The 24,514-nt window shown below is 39.3% G+C and overlaps 1 protein-coding gene across 1 annotated transcript in view; it reads left to right on the top strand.

Moving 5' to 3' along the window:
- Positions 1–822: 822 nt before the first annotated feature.
- The window catches only part of crb1 (crumbs cell polarity complex component 1), a 39,569-nt gene continuing 15,877 nt past the window's right edge, over positions 823–24,514 (top strand). The window contains 10 exon segments of the mRNA XM_041791385.1: positions 823–833; positions 1,681–1,889; positions 6,618–6,854; positions 8,795–8,990; positions 9,159–9,298; positions 9,562–9,744; positions 13,318–14,268; positions 17,314–17,864; positions 17,983–18,148; positions 21,441–22,386. Coding sequence (XP_041647319.1) covers positions 823–833; positions 1,681–1,889; positions 6,618–6,854; positions 8,795–8,990; positions 9,159–9,298; positions 9,562–9,744; positions 13,318–14,268; positions 17,314–17,864; positions 17,983–18,148; positions 21,441–22,386 — 3,590 coding nt within the window.

Raw genomic sequence — 24,514 nt, 5'->3', positions numbered from 1 at the left:
ACATCATTCGATATTAATTTTTTGTTTCATATTGCATTATTTTCTTTTATTTTTCAGTTTTAGGCCTGAGTTTTACTGGCTTATCTCGAAATTAAAAGAGTCCTAGTCCTGGTTCTTTGTCTTTTAAACATGTCCTTTTGTTAAAATTAGCTATTCTAACTCAATTTCATACTTCAGAACATCTAAACCTTGACATTAACTAGGCTACTGGCATCATTTTTAGTCAGTATAATTAATATTGTTTATTTATTTAAACATCTGTTTCTATTCTATTTGTGACTCTTGTCTTTTAAAGCCTACAAACATATCTATTTCTATCGTTTTTTCCATTTCTCAAACTTGAATTGAAAAAAAAAAGATTCTTCTAATGATTAAGCTAGGCCTTCTCTTTTTAAATCCAGTTATGTTACTGACCTGTTGCCAGTTTACCTAATTAGTTGCAAAATGCTCCTTCAGCTTTTTTTTTTATTAGTACCACTTACTTTTCCAGCCTTTTGTTGCTCCGTCCCTGTTTTCTTTAAGACGTGTTGCTGCCATCAAATTCAAAATGTGGTGTTATTTTTTAACGAAATAGTAAACTGTCTCAGTTTTCACATTTGATATGTTGTTTATGTTCTATTCTGAACAGACTATGGGTTAATGAGATTTTCAAATCATTGCATTTTGTTTTGTTTTTTTACATTTTACACAGTGCCCCAACTTTTTTGGACTTGGAGTTGTATATAGGCAAGAGGAGAGTAACATATCAAAGAAAAATAAAGTCACAAACAGGTGTTATAAAATGTTTGTATTAGGTTGTAGGAGATATGAAATGTTTGTACTATGCTCACAAGGTAAAAAAATCTCCACTTCCCCGGGACTTTAGGGCACCCGTAGAGTAGATTAGAATACACCTGTAATAAACATAGGCGACTATTAAGCTGATACGAATTTAGATGTGCACGCTCTATGGTGGATTTACAGGAGTCACGTGCGCACTTGGAGCAGGAGGAGTCAGACTGCAGTTTGATTAAGACTGTCAATGAAGGTGAAAGTTAACTGTTGGCCAGAACAGGGTTGTTGCCAGGCGTGAACTATATTACTTTGGACAAGAAAAATATTTCAGTCTTTGTGACCGTGTAACCAAACAGTTCCGTGGAAGAAATATTTCAGATAAATTAAAAATAGGCTAATAAATATTTGTCCATTGTCCCCATTGTCGACCGCTTCAAATGTGACTGGTTGGCACTTGGCAGCCAATTACGGATTACTTCTTAAGCACTTGATTGTCTCCTGACATTATCCACGGCTCTCCCAGCAGACGACAGCAGAGTACAATGGTCTGTACACACATAGAAGATTTACGACATCCTGCTGCACTCATCAGAGCATCTCATCTGATATAATATTAGTTTGGGTTTTCCAGCTCAGCCTCATGAAGACATAGACTCCAAGGTAACCTACTTATACTCCACCGGTATCAAAGCCATTATTGTGGTATTGATATAGGTAGTTCCTTAATATGAGCTAGCTTTCTTTTTGTGCACTGAGATAGTTGTTGCCTACCATTGTTTCTTCCCTCCCACTACCCAGAGTTAAAAATGGGCGGGAGGGGGATGGGGAGGAGGGGGTGTTTAGCTCCATGCCTGACGCTCTTTTATATTTCATGTGTGATGGAGGCTCTTGATGGTGCTCCAGCAGGAGGAGAAGTGTACCTGAAGTGGCTCTGGAGTTGACAACAGATGAGCATACAGAGGCAGCATCAGACGCAGAGAGATCTGTGTGTGACAAGACCTCAACACAGCGAGCAGGATGATTTCCCGGCACGATTATGGCTGTAACACGCTGCTATCAACGCTTTGAATTACTTTTACGGACCATCCTCATCTCATCACTGCTGGTGATAAACGGTAAGCCACTGTTTTTCTCACGTGGCTCCTGTTTTTTTTTAGCTGCGTTTCAACTGTCAGTATTGGGAATTTCGTCTCCTTTGTGTGAGTCGGATCATTTTGACTCCCAGATAGCTCTTCATTTAATATCACTTCTGGATTTCATAATACTTCATATTTTGTCAACTGGGTGGCTGTGGCTCAACATGGAGTGATTCATTTGTCTTCAGGCAAGGTACTGAACCTTAAATTTCTCATGAAGGCATCAATGTTTATTTTGACCGTTATTTTTATTTTTAGTCTCATTCTTAGTCTTCAGCTTAAATGCCTTTTAGTTTTAGTCACATTGTAATTGTTTCTACCTATTATAGTTTTATAGTTATAGTCCATAAAAAGTCCTTATTTTTTTATATTATTGTCTTAACTATTAGCCCAAGCATTTATTTGTTTGCATGAATCTGGTACCAAATCAGGTTGTGTGCGCTATGCACCATGCCAAACCTGGGGTCCCTACTTTCAGCTGCTGATGGGCAGAATAGCTACAGATGCATTGTATTTTGACAGACTTACCAACAGTGGAGAAATATCATGGATTTTAAATATATTATGAAAACTAAATTACATTTCAGTCTAGTTTTAGTCTCCTTTACAAAAATTAAACTGACTTTTTGTTAGTTTTCGTCATCAAAGATCTATTTTTGACCAATCTTAGTCTAGTTTTTCTTATGGAAAAAAGGTGTAGAACAATTTAAGTCATAGTTTTTGTCAACGAAATTAACACTGAAAGGGGTAGCCACTTCCAGTGTTAATTTCACATTCAGTCTTTTATTTATTGGTTTTATTTATTTTTAATAGAGGACAGAGCACATTGATGAACATGGACATGTAAATGTGCCAGAAATTGAAACTTGCCCCCCTACTCCCCCATACACCCCCCCCCCCACACACACACACACACACAATTTTTGGGGGGCTTTGTACCTTTCAGAGTTGAAGATAGGAATATTTAGAGATGGGGGGGAAGACTTTCACCAAACAGTGCTAAGACCTGGAATCAATCCCACGACCAGTGTTTTCAGAACTTCAGCCTCTGTATGTGGGCCCCTGCTCCACCAATGGACCTCAACTGGCAGGCGCCTATCTAACTATTTATTAATAAGCATGAAAAAAGATGATGATACCAACTCCCATCATTCACTTAATGGAGCTGGCTCAAAAAGCCAACTCATTTGAGAACAGCCCATTACTTTGCTAGTGTTGACAATGAATTGTGGTTTACTGTCAAGCTTTAGATACATCTTTGAATTCCCAAAGTGAATAATCAGTTGTTCATTTGAATGAACAGACTGACGTAACATTTTTTAGTCCATCCATTAATGTTTTTAATGCAGGTTTAACACTCTTTCATCTTAACTTTCCATGCAAAATTTCCTTTATCCATGCAAATAAGCACAACCATTCAAAACGGACACCAGCTTGCATGTTTTGAATTTGGGGTAGAAACTGGCCTGAATTCTAACCACTCCATGCTCTGAATATCAATTAACACTATGAGATGAGATCATAGCCTGTAGTAATGTCGACACATTTTCTTTGGACTGAATGATGACAAAAAGAGATCTAACAATGAGAAGGCCAGAGTAGTGACCCATGTGGGGATGTTAGGATTGTGGGGGAGGTTTGGGGCGTCTGGATAAGTAATAGAACAATGTTGCTCTCTGACTCTACAAAACAACCAGAAATAGCACGTCGTCTTATCACTGCTGACACAAAAACACAGATACAAAATGCATCAATCCAGATGAGATGTCAGGTGCCCCACATGTGCCATTGGAGAGCCTCCAGATAGGACAAACAAAGACCCTTAGAGGGGATTTGCATATGAAAAAGGCCTTACATGCTGTGGGAGGGGATGTGTGGTTGGCTGGAGATGCGTCTCAAAATAGGCAACAGGCCTGCCTCTGAATTTTCTGAAATCTGCCTCACGGGGATACTGAAAGACCACTTTTATGTTTCCTTCAAAGAAGACACTGATAGTAATATAATTTTCTTTCACTGAGAAAAAAAATCTGTATTTTTTCAGAACTATTTACTTAAAACTGCAACACCATGTGCCTCTAATCTTGTTGTTAATTACCGAATGATCTGTGTTGCATTTAGGGCTAATACAGACATATGGCCAGAGCTTCACGCTTGATTCCTATGGTTTTCATCACACACCCCCAGACTCTCTCCCCATACCCCCAAGTCCCCGTCTAGACACATATAAGCTGCTCCTGCCCACTGGCTGTGAATATTATCTGACCTCCACCAATGACAGAGGACTGTTGGAGATGGAGCAACAAGTGTAATTGCACTCTCCTCTGTCTTTTAAGTCAGCTCTCAGCCTGATTGCACTCTTGAGTCATGATTGGTTGCTTGTCATCAGTGAGGAATATCAGAGGAATATATCTGTTCATAAAAGTTTGGTGTCATTAGGATCATAATGATGTGCACTCATCATGCAAAACACACTTGCTACATCCATCCAGTGTCCTTGAATATATTTAAAGGCTTTTAGGAAGTGGTCAGTCTGATTTGTTTCTCATAGAAACAACACTGAACACTGCTCATAAAAGCTTTTATGTGGCATTTAGCTTCTGTTTCCCACTCTGCAAAAATCATAGATTACAGGAATCCCAGCATCTTAACTGGTCTGTTTTTTTATGATTTATGTTTGTTTTATTTGATTTGTTTCAGGCTTACAGTGGGCTTTATCTACAGTTTAAGATAAAAGAAAATAAGGGGGAAATCAGATCCATTATGGCCTTAGATTCACACGCAGTTTTATTTACATGTCAGGGAGGAATGTTTTGACCTTAAAGGTGCAGTGTTTAATATTTAGCCTAGTCGCATTTGGCTGGACAAACATGGAAAAATGGAACTTAACATTTATAATAGGCCTATCTGAATTAGTTTTTCAACACCTGAGTATATAAAGTATAACATTTTTTATTATTATTAATGGATCTGCAAAAACCCAAGGTGGGTCCACAGAGGGAACAGCTCCCCACACAATACTGATAAGTGTTTGCTAACCACTTTTAAACCACCAATGAAGAAGAGGAAGTAACTTGCATTTTAAAACACACAAAGAAGAAAAGTTGTCTCCTGGCTCCTAAGTCCAGCTCTCGCAGCAAGAGAGGTAGAACAGCCAGAGCTGCTGCATCTTTCTCCCTCTCTTCATCTTTGTACTGTTTTTAAAAAGCCTACGGATGTGAAGGCAGAGAGGGTTGAGGGTATTACCGCTGTTAATACATTTTAAACACTGGACACGGACTGATAGAAGCAGAAAACAAGATGACAGATGTGTTTTTAAGCGCTCTGCTCAGGCTCTATTTTAATGTCCCTTCCTGTGTTTACATGAACTAGTCTGTGATTCTTCACTGAGAATACGAAACAGGATTTTGCTCAAGTAGCCACTGCACCGGCTTTTTATTATGAACGGTGTTACAGCACTAGTCATGAATCATAAATATGATACATTTCACTAAAAAGCACATACTTAAATTTTAACATTATGTTGTCTTTATTTTTAATTTTACAAATCAGGAGATTTTGGACTGTTTTTCTTTTTGGCTTTTTATTTTGCATATAATTTTTTGTTTTCCTCCGTTTTTTTGTTATGTTTAATACATCACAGGTTGTACCAACTATGGAACAAAATTGATTGATTGATTCAAATGTATAATTTGAACTTGCCACTACAGATATCATGCAGGTAAAATCGTGTTGTCAACAAAAATAGCCAACATATTAAGGTTTCTTTTTTTTTCTATGAAGAGGAAAGAGTCCATAACACAAAAATAAATTATTCCAAGTGACTAAGATTGAAAACACAATCAAAAGCAAACATGATGAAGTCATGCTCGCTTCTGGTGAAGATTAGCTACTGATCCTCTAATCAGCATGTACAGCATGTACACACATGTGCTGGCTAAAACCAGACATACAGCCAAAGCAGTGGTGTTGATGACCCAATGATTTACAACACACAATGAGAGTTAATGCCTTAGATCTTTAGTTGGATGCCATCACCATGGAAATAGATTGAATGCTGAAAGTAAACAGTTGAATTGGTAGCCATGGCAGCCAGAAATGATGCTTGGAGAGGTCCTTAAAAATCTGGCTTTTGTACTTGAGTGTTTTTATTAGAGATGAAAAGGTTTTAAAAGCTTCATTGCGGACACAATCACTCTGAACTTTAATCAAAAGTGTCTTAACATTGATGATGACATGATGTCATTTATTACTGCATAGTTCTTGGATTGATGAAGCCATTTAAGCAATTTTTGAGGAATAAACCCTTTTAGACCAGATGCACCTTCAAGACAAGGTGAGAAGCTGGCACACTTCTAACTCTTAACACTGGACGCAGAGTCTGTGTATTTTTAGTGTTTTCACTATTTTAAAGACACATGACCGATAAACTGCAGCCAAATTTACTGAAACACACTTGAGGAAGGTGTTTGAATTTTAGTAAATTCTGTGCAGTGCTTCAAAAACCGCTCAGGATTTGGGAGATTGTTTAAAAAAAGTCTGTAGGTTTTAGAGGATGGCTTTTTCTGCACGTTCTAAGAGTTAGTGTGATAAATTGCATCAAGCATTTTTCATTAAGATGGACAGGTTTTCTTTCATTTTTATGTAAAAAAAAAAAAACCGTAAAGTATATAATGTTATTTTGATCATCAAAATGTGACTTCTTCACAGGTGTCTGTCCTGAAACACTGCCTTCCACAGTGGACTTGTGCTCTCCAAACCCGTGTCAAAACAGGGCGATCTGCAGACTCCGTGGGGACGGCTACTCGTGCTTCTGTGTGCCGGGGTTTCAGGGTGCTCACTGTCAGATCGATGTGAATGAGTGTGTTTCACAGCCCTGCAGGAACGGAGCCACCTGTGTGGACAGAGTGGGCACCTTTGCCTGCCTGTGTGCTCAGGGGTTCACTGGTGGGTACTACAACAGTGCTGGGTGTGCCAAAATCTGCTAAAAATGTGCTAACATTTCCAGTGAGTTAAGACCAGCACTGCTAAGCACTGCCTACCTCCACAGCCTCCTCCTCTTTACTACTTATTGTTTTGAATTTAGGACTTTTACTCACTTTTAATGAAGCACCTCAGATGTCTTGTTAACTTAACATAAAATCAATGCTTTGTTTTCATTCATAAAATTCTTAAAATGAGGGAGCAATGCCCGTAAACGGACACTTCTTGGTTTCTGCCAAAATTGGTCCCGTGGTGCACATTGCTGTAGCATTGCTCCAAGTGTACATCTGCTTATGTTACTGTACAACACAAAACAGAACTATTATCTATTTTCTTGTAGGAAGTAACTTTTTATAAAGAATATGCTTGCAAGTGTTAGAGATAGTAGCGTCAAGACAAAGCACAACAGATGTCCTAAGGGCTCTGTTTCTGAAAAAAACATACCACTAGATTTTTGACCCTACATTTTGGCTGTCGGCAGGGGGCCATTCAGTCATTAAGATATTATGTCAGTCATTAAGAAGTGCATGGTGTTGTTATTTTTTATATATCCCAAAGAAGGCCAGGTATGAACTAAATTCCCACTAGAAGTTATGGAGGTCTTGGAAAATTGCCTCTAACATTTTTAGAGATTTCCAAAACATTAAAAAAACAAATTCCATAAATTTTCCAGGGAAATTCTGGAAACAATTATGTGAAAATTCTAAAAAAAAAAATAATTAAAAAAAAAGAAAGGAAAAAATCACATCAAAATGCCCCATATTTTCATTAAATAAGTCCCCAAACTTCAGCAAACATTCTGTAAAAGTCTGTAAAGATCTAATATTAAAAATAAAAAATTCTGAAATTTCCAAGCAAATTCCCCAAAATTTCAAAGCAAAATTGATCCAAAATTTTCAATAAAATGTACCAAAATGAACAAATCTTCTCTATATTTCATAGAAAATTGAACACATTTCCAAACAATGTCTTGCAAACATTTCCCTTATATTTCCATGAAAATTTAGGATATTCTCAAAGGGGAATTTCCCCCAGTTTCCAATCAAATCCCCAAACATTTGCATATAAATCCCCCAAATTTCAGAATAGAATAGCACAGAATAGGATGCCTTATTGTCACTGTATAGCCCAGACAACACACAGATATCAATAATATCAAATAACATGAAATAATCTAAAACATTTCTAGCAAAGACCCTGAAATTTCTAATCAAACTCCCCAAATATTCAGGCATTGCCCCAAAATCTGAAATTTTGAAAATTCAACTTTCCCCAACATTCAAATTGCGTAAGCTTCAGTGGAATTCTTGAATGATTATCTCACAAATTCAAAAAGAAGAATTTATTTCTATGTTGTCGAAAAGCCAAAATGTAATGTCCTCATAGATACATGCAGGGTCTCAGGAGGTTAATTCATCCGTCTTTTGTTGAAAAGTTCAATTGACCAGTTTACTTTAATGGTTTATGTCCAGAAAACTCCCCAGAACTAATGACTGTAGCATCATCTGATGAGGAGGTTTATATAAGTATTCAGTGACTCTAAACCATAGTAACAAACTCAGTGATGATGATCCTTGCTTTCTAAATGCATATCAGTGCTGTCAGTGTGACTTTGAGCTTGTAAGCATTTAGCTTCAACAGCTACAAGCTTTATCTCTTAAGTGCCTCCTGTAAGAGCTGTCTGTATAGCTGTAGAGTCTGGTTTTCATGTTAGAGTGCATCATTTTAAATCAAGATTGGTACAGAATTGTAAACACCTGCAGTAGGCCTACTGTGAGATGAAACAAAAGCCCAAACAGCAGTCGGCTCACATAAAAAAGCTTTGTTCAGTTATGCCCCCTGCTCTCAGCCTGTATCCCCCTCTCCCTTGCTCTCTGACTTCTGCTCTGCTTTCATGTTCACAGGCCCCACCTGTGAGCTGGAGATTGATGAGTGTCAATCAAAGCCATGTCTCAACGGTGGCAGTTGTCATGACTACGTCGGTGGCTTCACTTGCACCTGCCCTCCCGGTTTCCAAGGACAACAGTGTGAAATAAACATAGACGAGTGCCAAGAGCAGCCATGCCAGAACGGGGCACTCTGTATCGACGGGGTGAATGAGTAAGTGGTCCAGCTGTGCCTCCTTGAAACAAGAATTTGAAGCTCTTACAAAGTTTAGCAAAGCAGAATTGATTAACAGTATAGATCAGACTTATTTAAATTATTTAAAGTAAACACAGCCTTGAAATTAACCCTTTTATGTGGATTCTGGATCCTCTGTTGTCTCAGTTTCAGCTGTGACTGCTCACTCACAGCCTTCACCGGCAGACGCTGTGAGACACCACTACCACCATGTCACTCTGAACCCTGCTTCAACAGCGCCATCTGTGAGGACAACCAGGGTAACTACACCTGTCAATGCTGGCCAGGTACACAACACTTCCTTTACTCTGTTAAAAGGTTCTCAGTTAGCAGGTTCTGGTGTTTGTAAAGGATAGTATGGAAGGTTAAGAGATACAGGTCTTGTATTTAAGGAAGGAAGGTGAAATAAGACTTACTACAGTGTCTCTCTGTTTTGCTGTGTTTCTGTGTCTTTATAAATGTGATCAGAATTGAAAACAAACCAAAGCCATGCATTTATGTTCTAAGCAGGTTATTTTTAATAGAAACAGCTTCTGCCTCCTCTTTCCAGGGTTTGAGGGGCGTCACTGTGATATTGACATCAGTGAGTGTGACAGCGCCCCCTGCATGCATGGAGGCCGCTGCATTGAGAAGTCATGGCAGGCCCTGTATAGCAGTGAGCCTCTGCTGCCTGAACGCTACGACCCGCAGCATGCTGCAGGCTTCATCTGCAGCTGTCCTGCAGGAACAACAGGTAATTTCTCCCATTTAACAATGAGGTGTTCATCATGCCTTATGCATGTCTCTAATGATTGTTTTACGCACAGTTTTAGCTGTGCTTTTGTGTGTATTCTCTGGTATTCTCTGGTATTCAGTGACTTGTGATGCTCAAAGACAAAGATGGCAATTTCATATTGGGTTAGGTGCCAGATATGAACCAATGAGATGTCCTGCAGGCTGGACTATTTTCACAAAATGACCAAACATTTATATATATAGGTTTCTGGACCAATTCTAACTTTAAATTATTTAATATTAGATACATGTACCAGGCGACTGCCTATTTCGCTAATGCCCAGAACCAACCCTGAACCTGACTGTGCAAGAAACAGCCAGCAATATGGGCAGAACTGGACTCCATTGGGACGAGAGAGTGCAGAGTCCAGCTGTGCACAGGTGGTTAGTTCTTCAGCACTGATAAACTTGTGTTAAATAAAACAACAACAGAAATGCTTCCTCAATCTTGAAAAAACCTCTTTTTGGACATTGTGTTTGCTGAGCTGAGGTAATGCTGCAGCTGCTTGCTGGGTTGTGTTCTCTCTGCAGTGTCTTCTTTGTGATGTTACTCACTCCTGAAGAGAGTCCAACATGCCACATATAGCTCAATTAGTGCATCATATTAAGCACTTCCTATGCTATAATTATAGAGATTAAAATTTTTGATGAAATGTTATGTCTATGGAACATTAACATTAATCAAATTTTCCCTCTTTTCCCCAAAATGTCTTGTGGGTTTGATGAGATGTGGCCCGCAGGCCTTGAGTTTGACATCTGTGGTGTAGGATTTACAATCCCTATGTTTTTTTTTTTTCAAACCATAACATACAATCAATCAGTGGAATACCAGGATTATGATCAGCGGTAGAAAGTAACTAATTCTAATTACTCATATTACTGTAATTGAATAGCTTTTAGCACAGAGTGCAGTTCTTCAATCTAGCAACAGAGCAATGACAGAAATTGAGCATATAGCTTAGGTAGGCCGTGGAGTCGAGCACTGCCCTATAGTTGAGATCAGTTGATCAAATGCAAGCCCTCATCAGCTGAGGTCTAGCTGATTTGCTCTAAGCACACTATTGGCTAATTGCACTCATGTTACTGTATTTAAAATGCTATAGCCTGGATATACTTTGCTGCTCCCTCTGCAAGCTGCTTTTGCAACCCTCCTCCACCCCAGCTCCTCCTTTATTTTGCTTCTGACTTAATCACTGCCATTCTGTTGTTCTGCTCTGGGTTTTTTTTGCTGCTTCTCTCCCTGCCTCAGGCTTTCCTTCCAGGCTGAAAGGCAGAAATGTGTGCTGTTCTAGCTTGATCTTTTCTACAGAGGCTCATGGAAGGGCAAATCATGCATGTTTCTTGATAAAGTGGTTCTGACTGATCTGCAGTTTTGCAAGTTCTGCAGGCAGTGTATATCAACAGAAAAAATACCACACAACATGCATTTAAGTTTATTTGTTGCCAATGCAGTTATAAAGGTTGATTAGCGAATTTAAATGTTATTATACAAATTATGTAAAAAAATACTCAAAATATTAAGTACATTTATTTAGCATAAACTGTTTTTCCTCCCCTTTGGAGAAGTAAAGTTTCACTGAGTTCATCAAAATCTTAAAAAGACATTGAGATATTTCTAACAAGGTTTAATGACAGTATTGACTGGTTATTTTAAAGGAAACCTTTATTATATGACAGTTTTGATATTTCTGATGTTGGTGCCCCCTAGTGGTAGGATCTTTTTTTCCACAGAGGAGAAAGATGTTATAATCTCAAAAGTACATGTATTATCTTTAATTTCTGTGTCACTGTAAAGCTGTTTTCATCTTACCACTGTAATGGACATGTCATGCGTGTGTTAGAAGACTGTGGGACAACTGGAACCGTCTATTACATAAATGAGTAGTTAGGCGGAGGAAATGTGGTCAGCAGGTGTTATAAAATATAATAATCCACCTAACAACAATCACAGTATACAGTCTGAGCACTGACGTCCACAGGAACTTTGTGCTGTTAATGTTTGTTACATAAAATGATTCATTTCAATTGCAAAAGCTGCAAACACAACTTTTCCTGCTTACACAAGACTTGATCTGTCTGCGTAGGTAAGACTGTGAGCTGCTGCCTGCAGAGAGTTGTGTTCTAAAAACTGACTCCCTGCCAGTCGCAGTGGCAGTGACTCAGTAAGGTGGCCAAATAGCATTAGTCTAATCCCCAGGATCTGGCTTTGCCGGCCTCCTGACTGGAGCCACTCAGCCCTACGAGATTGTAGAGAAGTAGTCAGGGAGCAGATCGGCACTTGAAGGGCCTGTACAAACATTAAATAATATGATGCTGTTAGACAAGTTTGGGGCTCTGCTGGGGGAAAACGTGACGGCATGATGTGGACACCTACACCATGGATTTGGGGGATTTTGTTGCTTGGAACAGGTAACATTATCATTGTATAACTAGATATCTAGCATGGGTGTTACATTTAATGCATTCAATATTAAGGTTTTTGTATCTTTTCTTCCAACTTTATAAAACAATCAGTTTGATAGCTGACTAAAGTACCGTAGTCATACTGTACCTGCTGTTACAGTGTTTTCTACAGTGGTCTGTCCTCTTATATAAAACATATAGTCGCTGTTACATATTAAGAGTGAGTAAAAGTGAAAACTGCAAGTAATGCCAGAATTTTTGGCATTACAATGAATGCAAAGATTTTTGTAGATTAAACACAAACAAAGTTAAGAGGATCATATACTTACCCTTAGTTTGGCTTGTGTGGAGAGTAAATAAAAGCATTAAGACCTGGGGTAAATATTGGACACTTTGACTTCAAGTTTGGCTAACTTGGATAAGTTAAAGTATTTTAAATGAGGTAAAGCTTTGCAATTTATTTACAAGTTGAAAAAGAGCCTTTAATTGTACCTCAAACATATCAAGAAGAATTAGTGTTGAGGAAAATAGTAGAAACAAATAGGCACGTGTCCACTGTTTTCCCTACTTAACGTGATTATGTCCAGTGCACTTAGATTATAAACAAGACCAAAAGAAGTAATCAACCAATTCCAACAAAGTGGAAAGGAAAAAGGCCTGAGTACATGATTTAAATTTGCAGTTATGTTTTAACATGCTTAAAGGTCCTGTCAGTAACCTTTTTGTATCGACTGTGGCGCCCCCCTGTGGACAAAATAGTAGGACTACCTTTCATCTCATGCACGTTTAAGTTGCTTTTTCTAATTGAAAAAATGTCTGCTTTCATTTATCAGTGAGACATAACAATCATCACACTAAAATATGTAAATGTTGATACTTTGATATGCTTGTCTGACACCTACCCTGCGGCACTGTTAACAGGCATTAAAATAGATTATGCAAAAAAATTATAAATCTCCATGCAGGTATTTTTTTTTGCTGAGGGAGGTCATAAAGACAAATCAGTATTAAAATCAATCTGTTTCACAGCCTGCTAAAAGCTCCTAACAGGAGCTTTAAACAACATTAGAAGTAACTTGTTTCTTCTTTTAATGATGGCTGTGTGACTCTTCTCTTCTTCTGAACACAGGTTCCTTCTGTGAGGAGTTAATAAACCTTTGTGACCCCAGTCCCTGCCAGAATGGGGGCAGGTGTGAGAGCCACGCTGCAGGTTACATTTGTCACTGCCTCACACAGCGCCACGATGGCGTCCTCTATGGGGGTGTAAACTGTGGCGTAAGGCTGGTGGGCTGTGAGGGACACGAATGTCAGAACCAAGGCTCCTGCTCTCCTTTCCTTTTGGACGGGACTCATGGATACACCTGCTCCTGCACGCCTGGGTTCACCGGACCCCTCTGTAAGACCCCAACCACATTCTCCTTTGAACGCAGAGGCTACCTGCTGCTGCAGAGCCCTCTGGTGGACGTCGAAGTGTCCTGCAACATCACCCTCAGCTTCAGGACTGTCCTGCCCAGAGCAGTGTTGTTCCAAAGGAACAGCAGGGGGCTCCTGCTGAGCCTGGAGCTGGTTGAAAGCCGGCTTCGGCTCACACTGAGGAAGGAGGCCTCTGCAGAAAGCCCGATCCAGATCCTGGAGCTTCCTCACAAAGTCACAGATGGAGAGTGGCATTCTGTAGAGGCTGTGCTCGCGAACTGGGTGCTCATTTTGAAACTCTTGGACTCAAGGACATGTGGGAGCCAGGCGTGCCACACAGAGGTTGCGGTCCAAAGTACCCTGGCCGGGCTGGCATCGCCTCCTCAGAACACTTTCATTGGAGGAGTGCTTCAGGACTCAGATGGCCCCACTGAGGACGCCCTGCTCCCAGCATTCATTGGCTGCATGCGTGATGTGTTTGTGGACTGGCAGCTAGTCGTCCCTGAGGAGTGGCTGAGCGACTCTGCTGTTAATGTGTCCCCAGGCTGCAGCCACAGGGACCGCTGCTTGGACTTGCCTTGCCAAAACAGAGGAGAGTGTGTCAACCTGTGGCAGGGCTACCAGTGCCACTGTCCAAGGCCTTATGAGGGGCAAGACTGTGAGGAGGGTACGTTTACAGCTGGGAATTACGACTACAACTTCGGAAATCTGAGCAAAAACGCTGTAAAAAATTGGCAGTATAGGTCGTTAAATCGACTACTTTGATCAGACGGGTATTTGGCACAAACACAAGCAGAAAAGGAAACAGTAGGCACAGTTAATCACTGAAATCAAACACTCACCAGCCTTCAGGCTTTACATCACCTTATTAAGTAAGATCTGACATAATTATTCTCAGTGTGTTATAAGCAGGTAACTTGGAAACATTCACTGTGGTCATGTGTAAAAGGAGATAAAAGGGGGTAAAGGTGAGGCCAATCAAAAGTCACAGAGATCCTCTTATCCCACGGGCTGGATTAAAGATGCAGGAGAATCTATTTTGGAAATACACAGAACATAAAAGGAAATAACAGCATGTATCACGGTATTAACTTTACATGACACATGGAGGAAAGATAAATTAAAGAGAAGTAGTTTAGATTCATTAAAACCATCGTTTCTCCAGGGAGAATTTAATAGTTTTGCTTTTCACTGAGGATATCTCTAACCTCCACTAAAGCAGATTACCGATCAGTGTTTACTTGCATGTGCACAACACACACTTGAACTTCGAAACAGACACAATGAAGATTTCTTATCCACAGTGGAAAGTGATGATGCAGAATATACAGATCATGAGGGCTGGTGGCTGCTTGAATTTCATCTCTCTGTGTCTGCTGTTTTATGAATCTTTGCCTAAACTACTCAAATGTAGTTTTCAGTAGTCACTGAAAAAAGTCTTAATCAACCTCCTTCTCTATAAAACATCAAATATTATTTTCACTGCTCAGCATGGATGGACAAAGTCCTGTATCTGACACAATTACGCCATTGTTAAAAAAAATCTGAATCAGCTTTATTAGCCGTGTAATTTAAGGAGTTTGATACTAGTTAAAGTCCCTGTAAAGTGAAATCCAACACACAGTACAACACAGTAGATATGTTGGAATAAGGTTGCTGTAAACATGTTATAACACTGAGATCTACATGCAACTGAATTTTTGATTAATACTGTTAGAAAGTTGTTTGCCTCTTTCCTGGCTTGTTTTATTAAAGCAGGTCAAATATATGAGCCAATGACAACACCAGACTTGATGGGGAATTACCCCCCAACACTACAATGATATAAATCACTGAGCAGTCTATCCCAGTACAGTCTGTTGTTAGCTGATGTCACTGACTTCATTGAAAGTTACAGCCAGTTACATGCTCCCGCAAGTGAAATTCCCCAAATCTACCAGCCACATTGGCCTATGGGTCATTAAAAGCATCATAACAGAGAGATTTGTGCCAGAAAACAGTAAATTTGATCCCCAACATCTGTCTCTCTGCTCTGGCACAGAGCCCAGCAGCTGTGCTCTGATCAGAAGCTTTCACCTCACCTCACTTAACAGACACGCCCACCCATTCCTAGAACAGATTTTACTGCATTTTTCATGATTTTGAAGCTTAATTCTATAAACTTAGAGATATTTTTCATAACTTAAGTTTGGCCTGGTGGTTCACAACACAGTGGCCTGTCATACAAAATCCTAAAATAAAGATTTTTTTTAATCACTTTATGAGGACTTTTTTAAAGATATGCTTTTTATGTATTTAATTTTACAGAGTAAAGACAGTGGGTAGAGCCAGAAACAGGGATGGGAGAGTGGGGAGAGACACGTGGGAAAGGAGCTACAGGCCAGACCTGAACCTGGGCAGCCTGCATACTGTTGGGCCATCTGTGCTCCATTTTTTTCCCATGAGTTGTGGGATTATTACTAAAGAAAAAGCAGTGTGTGGAAATGTTTATGACACTTACATGTGTTGTTCATCAAGATAATCTTTGCAAATGAAAACACATGAGCACTACGCCTCGTTCACCAACTGTTCTTAGGAAGAAATTTATTCTTAAAACCCTCTTATGCAATTTTTAAGATTATGACATTCAGCAAACATTTGAGTGCTGATATGTTTATAAATGTTTAACTTTATTTAGGCATTTGTTTAACCTCTATTTAATTCTCCAAAATCATTGAGGTAACCCTCATTTACAATGACATCAAGATACAAAAGAGACGCAATTATAACAAATTAAAACAAGACAGAAGAAGTAAGATACTCAGGCAAAGCAGTTACATACTGTGGTAAAATGATTTGAGTTTATCATCTTAAATTTTCCAAGAGAAATGAGTGCATCAATCTTATGAGTTTGTTGTAAATTTTTCCAAATTTTAGGAGCACAAAAGCTGAACGCAGATTTACCAAATTCAGAGTAAACCCTTCAGACCTTTAACATTAGTCAGTCAGCAGAGCCAGTTTGATAATGTCCAGTGATCCAGTTCAGCATAGGTGTTATGTGAGACGTGTACATCCAATCAGGGATTTATGATAAAAATATACAAGTGTTTATGACGCCTTAATGCCAGAGATGTCCAAACAAACTCTGTTATATAAATGACAGTGATGAGGGTTATAACGATCCCCATTGAGTCATTAAGTCAAACATAAGAGCAGAGTGATAAACAGAGTCTAGAGATTTGAGTGTCACTTGTTAGCAAAAGCATGCAAAAGACATCAAAAATTGTCAAAATTCCCAAGTGGGAAATTTAAAAATAATAGATTATGTCACAGAAAAATAAAACATTAAATTCCATAAAGCTTGTGTTTACCCCATACCTTATATTAGGCATCTAACTCATTTAAAAGTCCCATAGACTTTGACAGGATCAAACTAGACATGCTGAAATACTGACACAGTTTTGAATTTCCAGCATTCATTCCATCATTAATCTTTTACTTGGATAATTTGAAAAATACCTTTTTAGCAGGGTGCTGTTGATATGCTCTTACACCAACCCTGTGGCTGGAGCAACATGTTTTAAAAATTACTCTAGAAATAATCATTCTTTGTGATGATGATTTTGTTTGCTTTTGAGCTTAGTATCAGTCTGTTTCATCACCAGCTGAAATCATTATTTATTTATATATTTATTCCCAGTGTCTGATTGAGTTATCTTTTCTCTTTTTGCAGAACATGTGACTGCCCGCTTTGGAAACGAGGACTCTCAAAGTTTTGCAGCATTCTCTATCACAGACGACCTCGGTTATGATCTCTCCGTCTCCCTGTTTGTGCGTACGCGGAGGCAAAATGGACACCTGCTGGCGCTCGGCAACAGCAGCGGCCAGTACCTGCACATTTGGCTGGAGGACGGCAGGGTCTTGGTGCAGCTCGATAACTTTGAGAGCCTGAAGGCAGAGAGTGCAATTGACGACGGGGAGGTCCACTTTGTGAGGGTAGAGATGGAGAGGGATCGTATCTCACTGTATGTAGCAGATGAGAAACAGGGGGGTGTAGAGGGCAGGACGGTCAGGGTGAAAGCAGGAGATGAAGTGTATGTGGGGGGTCTGTTGGAGAGCAGGACCACTTCAGTGTTTGGTGGATACTTTAAAGGCTGCATTCAGGACCTGAGAATCAACGACAAGAGGCTGCAGTTCTTTGGGCTGGACACTTCAGTGAAGTCTTTTCCTCTGAAGCTCATGGAAAATGTGACTTCTGGTTGTTCAGGGGACAACGCCTGCAGCGTGAGTTAAATATTTTGTTTTATTTTCAAATATCAAATGCATTTGCTTCATGTTTCATATTTATTTGAGGTAAATTAAAGTGAAAGTAAGCCCATTTGTGTCATGCTCTCACCCTCAGAGGAACCCATGTTTAAATGGTGGCTTGTGCTACTCCATGTGGGATGACTTCACCTGCACCTGCCCACTCAGGACAGCAGGACGGCGCTGTGAGGAGGTCAGGTGGTGTGAGTTGTCGCCCTGCCCTATGGATGCTGAGTGCAGGATGCTAAACCAGGGATATGAGTGTAAGTGACATCCAAAACTTCAACACTTGGAGGAAGAGCTGTTTTTAGTTGCTCTCAGCCCATTCAAGTTTTTCTTTAGTTATTTAACATAGTATAGTTTACAACCAAAAGTCAGTCCTTTTAGTGCATCAGCCAAAATTTTAAAAGTCTAGAAAAAAGTCCACTTTAAGGTGCAGCATGTAATATTTTTAGCCTAGTAGCATTTAGCAGAATTAAACTTGATATACAGTATATGGAACATTAATATCCATGAGTAGGCCTATCTAAACTAGTGTTTAAACACAGGTGATTTATTTTTCATTTACTTCTCTTCAAGCATTTTATTTATATGTAGGGAAAGCCCCCTCCGTTGACTCCACCTTCATTGATTTTTGATCTTGCATGTTTCCACAGTACCACAGAAGGGATTGAGTGAACAGCTATGCATTTAAAAAAAATCACTGTTTGCCACAGTTACCACCAGAAGTGAGCATCACAATGTAGGATTTGACTGTCAGATGTTCCTAATATTCCTAATTTTACACACTGCACCTTTAAAAATGCCTTATTTATTTGTTACATTTCATATTTAATTGCAATGAAACCTCAATCTTGATTTGTGTGAAGCCTTTGAGTAAAGACTTTATTGAGTTCAACTGAAGTTCAGGTTTTCAGAAACTTTGATTTCTTATCAGATCTTAGAATAGTAAAATCATCTATTAGTACCAGATAACTTTAAAGCAACTCACAAAATCCAGTCCTTAAAACTCATTATAAACTGTAAGGGATGATGATGATGAATATAGAAAAAGACTAAAGCTGACAAAGGTCTGTTGGTCCAGCCTAAAACTCCACTATATTTTTTGGTTGTACACCCAATATTTACAGCTTATGTAGGCAGACAGTTCCAAAATATTGCTTCTAAATATCTTCAGAAATGTTCATATCTGATGATATTGATAATCCACTTTTTAAGCTAATACATGCATCCTTTGTAGGAATATAACTACATCATAAACATGCCATGCTTTAAGATTCAAAATAATTATTTCATTGTTCAGTGTTCAAGAGGTTTTATTGATATTAATGGTAACGACTGTTGTTTCTAAAGCTAAATTAAACAAAACCTGTTTAAACTTCTGATGCTATTTCCTTTGTCCCACTCTCTCTTTTTCATTGGCTGTTGGCAACGGGTGTTTGCAGTTGGGTCGGTAATCAGTTCACAATACCCAATTGTGTCCAGATTTGGCTAAAAAAATTCAGACATGTTTGATTGACTGCGATTGAGGTCGGGTTGTGTCTGTCTGCCTCACACACTTGCAGATTTACGTCGTCACCCCTCACACACTAAGAGATTTTCGTGCCCACTAGCCATGTTGACTGTCCCCAACTAGAGCAGACTGGTGCAGACTTTACCCAACTGGGAATCAGGGGTAGAATTTGGCAAAAATATTGTAGTGTCCTCAGCTCAACTGTCCATTTTAAATGCACTGCCAGGCCACAACACTAATTCACTGCTTCCAGTGATATGATGCAGAGGCCTGGAGGCTAACAAAAAACACAATACATATGTTAATGTCACCTGACAATCACAGACAAATGATAATATTTTTTAAAGTGTACTATTTTGTCACTTAGGGCCCTTACACAGCATCAGGGTCACTATTTAAATCACCAGAAAAGCTAGCGCTTTGCTCTTGGTGATACTCACCTACTGTATGTTTACAGCAGTGGAGAATCAATACACAGCTGCAAGCATGGAATTGTGCAAACGTATGGACAGTTTCATGTATTTTTGATGTTTTTGGGTCAATAATACTGCCATTTGGGAAGTGAAGGGCAATAATTCCATCATTACTAAAGCATAGGTAAATGCTAATTACCTAACATTAGATAGTTCATGTCGCTTAATGATATTAAAAGCATCACTGACATATTTCAGCCAGTTTTCTGGTGTTGTAATGTTTGTCATATTTTGCTAAAGAAAACACAATATATGATGTCAGAATTAGGAGAAGTCTGATTGGTGCTGCTGTCAGTTGTAACATCTTAGTATATATAAAGAAAATCCAACATTATATTTGAAACTTTTTAAGTACCTTTTCAAGACTTTCTTCATAAATTTTAAGTCCCTTTTGCATCCTCAATTTCTAACTTATTACAAAAACAACAGTTATGTGAGTTTTTTGTGCTGATTGTAAGATAAAAATGTTACAACATAGAAAAAGGCTGTTGAAGTATGCAAATTAAGCTCAATCTAAGATACCTAAAAACACAAGCTAAAGGTACGTATTTACAAGTTTTCCACTGCACTTAAAAGTTGAAAGTACACAGCTAACAGCTAAGACTTACAATGTTGCATTTTAGACTATTTAATACATTTTAAAAGCCTTCATTTTTGCTAACCTGATTGATCATCTTTCAAGACCCCATGGACACTCTGCACTTTTATTCAATTAGATCTACACTGTAGATTATTGTACATTATTATTAGTGTTACAAACACTGCGCTGGGATTATACTGACAAACGCTCTTCATACAACCCTTACATAGGAAATGAAAAATGTAATAAAGGAATCAATTATTTGATATAACTAGCCAGACCACATTGTAGTACTAGTAATTTTTTTTGTTCAAGTTTTAATAAATGTAGTAATGTGGTGTGTGCTTTTGTATAACATGTAACAGATAGAAATGCTGATCCAGCGAGGTCAACATGTGCTTATATGATAGGTTCCCTGCATGATCATGAAGTTTGCTTATCTTAAAGAAATTTTTTAAAAAGTGTATCTTACTTGATCTAACCGAGTTACTGTATCATGTTTAAGAACTCTAAAAATACTTTAATTTGAACTTTTTAAAAAAATGTTGCAGCATATTTTTGTATCGGTAACAGTGATCTATTTTTATTTGCACATTGCCTAAGCTTTGACCTTGTTTGTGGAATTGATTTAATTGGCCACTATGTAACAAAGTGATACAACATGCTTGATCATTTACTGGCCTCAATCCACCCACCCAGTATACTGTGTGTGCTCTATAAAGCGGGATTGGCCTGAAGCCAGCTTATCTCTTTTTTGCTGGGATTAGCGCTGATTCACAGGGTTGCCGTCTGTCCCGTAAGCCACCCCATGTCCACTGATTACCTCTTTGAGGAAAGTTGCTCCTCAAGATAAATGACCCCATGCAGTTTCCAAAAAGGATTTTAAGGTTATCAGACGGGTCAGTGCCATGTTGGTGTTTTTCTAACTCTGAATCACAAATCAGGGCATCTGTTAAATCCTCTGTTGTGTTTCTTTTTTCCTCTCTCAGGCTACTCCAGTGCAACCTTCCTGAATGAAAGCACAGTGTTGACCTTCAGAGGAAATGGAAAAATATCCCGAAATATAACCACTCTTTCTTTAAATCTGCGCACACGGAAGCGTAATGTTGCTATTCTCCACGCAGAGAAGGACTCAGCGTTCATCACGCTCTCTGTTCAGGATGGCTTCCTCTTCATGGAGCTTCAGAGCACAGCTGGAGAAGACAGAAAAGAGGAGGGCAGAGGAGAGCCAAATGTGTCTACAGTCAGTGTGAGCAGCAGGAGGACTGTGAGTGACGGTGAGTGGCACAGCATCCAGCTGTTCATGGCAACACCGTGGGCTCTGACCTCCCGCTGGACTCTAGTGCTGGATGAAGATATAGAAGAAGCCAGCACCTCTGTAAGACAAGGAGGCAGCCTGGACTTTCTCAGGCAGGACGTGGACATTTACATTGGAGGCCTGGCCCCCGATGCTGGCTGGTCACTGACTGGGTGTCTTGGCACGGTAGAGATGGGTGGCATCGCCCTGCCTTACTTCAGCTCCTCGGATGTGAACCTCCCACGCCTGCAGGAGGAGCAGTTCATCCAAACATCCCTCAATACAGCACTTCTTGGGTGCAGCGGGGCTCCTTTGTGCGATTCCAACCCCTGTTTGAATGGAGGGCAGTGTCAGGACCTTTTTAACACCTACAACTGCAGCTGTGCCGAAGGCTGGGCCGGGCGACGCTGCGAGTTCTACACCAACATTTGCGCTTCAAACCCCTGTATTCATGGCAACTGCAGCCTAAGCGGGCTGAGCTATGAGTGCATCTGTGAGCTCGGGTACACAGGTGTGAACTGTGAGGAGGAGGAGGACATGTGTGAAAATCACCTGTGTGCACATGGAGGCACCTGTCTGCATGGGCCGGACACTTACGCCTGCCTGTGCCCTGACAACTACACTGGACCCCTCTGCAAGTAAGTCTGACAGAGAAACACCAAAGTAGAAGTCAGAGCAGCATTAAAAAGAAGAGATAAGTCAATTATGTTAAAAAATGTGCAGGAGGCTTGTGGAAAATCCATCAAATAATCAGTCCGTTCTTAATCATAAAGCTCAAGATCATGACAAAATATTTCATCGCACCTTACCCACAGGTCAAGTCTATACTGCATTGACAAAAGTGGCAAGAACAAACTTTCCTCTGAGAAATTTTAAGGCAGAAACCTTGAGCACAACCGTTAACACTGCTGTGCACCTATAAACTAGGATAAAAGTAGATGCAAATAAGGAAAGATGTATCCACGAAGGCCAGAGAATAAAATTATTGTCTTGACAGATTTTTCTGTAGTGTTTAAAGAGTGATCTTTCCCACTCTGACCTACTCTGAAACCAATTGGATGACAATTTTTAACTTATACCTTCAGAAATCCTGTAGAGTGGGGTGAGCACCTGCAGGCAGCTGAGCAGGCATGGGCAGGATTGTAACAGATAACAGACAAACAGCCAATTAGGAAGCAAGCTGGCTGAAGGAGGAAGCATAACAAACACAGCCATGGCTAGAGTAGTAAACATGAAGCATAAAGTTATATGGATGTCAGAAATGGAGGACCAACTTGTGTTTACGGGACATATCCACTAAAACAGTGGTTCTCAACTGGTGGGACAGGACCCAAAAGTGGGCCACTAAGGTGTTTCCACTGGGTCACTGATGTGTGCCTAGGACCAAAAATGTAGAAAAAAGTCTATGATATATGTAAGCCCTAATTGCATAATACATATAAATTATATACATGCTTTTTTAGGTTTTCCAGTCTTAAGGTCTTTTCTAAAAATTTAAACTTATTAATTTCCTTACCCCCAGAAATGATCAAATTTACCTTGCTGTCTCGGGGCATTAGAGTAAGATAAAATGTATGCATTAATCCTCTTCTGTAGGGATATATATTTTTTAAACATATTTGTCTTATCCTGTTTTTTCCCATTTAAAGTCTAAGCTTCAACATTTTTTATAAATTAATTTGGTTGAGAACATTTTTAAATCTTTAAACCAGAGAACCACTCCACTTAAACATACCACAAAAAACTGACAAAGGAGGGAGTTGGATCAAAACTGCTACCACAGTGGATTTAGCAGGTAGCTAACAGTTAGCCACATTAGTTTGTTTGCTCAAAAATCACATGTGACCATGGGAGATTTTAAGTGTTGACTGTAGAGGCTGGTTGTTGGTGACTGAATCTGTTAGTGTGTGCTGTGTATAAACACACACTATATGAACAAAAAATACATTATTATTGTTGTAATGTGCTGGTTATCTCATTATTTCATACTCAGTCAAGATTTTAAAAATCTTTAAGTGTGTGTAAGTCTAAATACATTTATTTATCAACAACTAAAGTCTCCACTCTCAAAACTAAGTCTCACTTTCAAACCTGATGAAGTGAACAAGCTTTATGTGGCAAGCTATTAGCTATCTGCTACATTTATTGTGGTTGCAATTTAAGTCCAACTCCTCTCTTTGACTATTTATTCTATGTTTTACAGGACACTACAAGTCAACAAGTTTTTCCGCCGTTTCTGACGTCCCATCTAACCTTTTACCTCGCATTTATTACCGTGCTATGGCTGTTCATAACGGTTCAGCCTGCTTCCTGATTGGCTTTTGTCACATTCCATGTAACAATCCACAGATTGCGTGCTCTGCTGTCCTCAGTGTCCCCACCACTTGAATTCTGGTTACTTTCTGGTCGTGAATATCGACATTTAATGTTTATATTAATCAGGTCTGTTAATTTAACCAATTTTGAGCTCAATTTTCCCCTTCCAATCAAAGTCTGTAAAGGTCTGATAATCAGATGGTTCTAAAGATTATCTTGCCAGATTTTCCTGTGGTGTGAGGTGTTTTAAGAGTGATTTCACCCTCTGTGCTCTGCTATGAAGACAGTCTGCCTAGATTTGGTATTTCAATTTCAAGGGTTGGACTCCTAATATAAGTCACTGGTTGTTTTTATAAATGGAGAAAACTTAATATGTGGCTTTCATAGCAGTGTTTATAACATGCTTTTCCGTGTTTGACGGCATCAGGAATTATTTTTTCTAAATTAATC

The sequence above is a fragment of the Cheilinus undulatus genome, linkage group 7 (assembly GCF_018320785.1).
Source record: "Cheilinus undulatus linkage group 7, ASM1832078v1, whole genome shotgun sequence".
NCBI lineage: Eukaryota > Metazoa > Chordata > Actinopteri > Labriformes > Labridae > Cheilinus > Cheilinus undulatus.
Note: the sequence above shows the minus strand (reverse complement) of the source record. Positions and strands in the feature narration are given on the sequence as shown.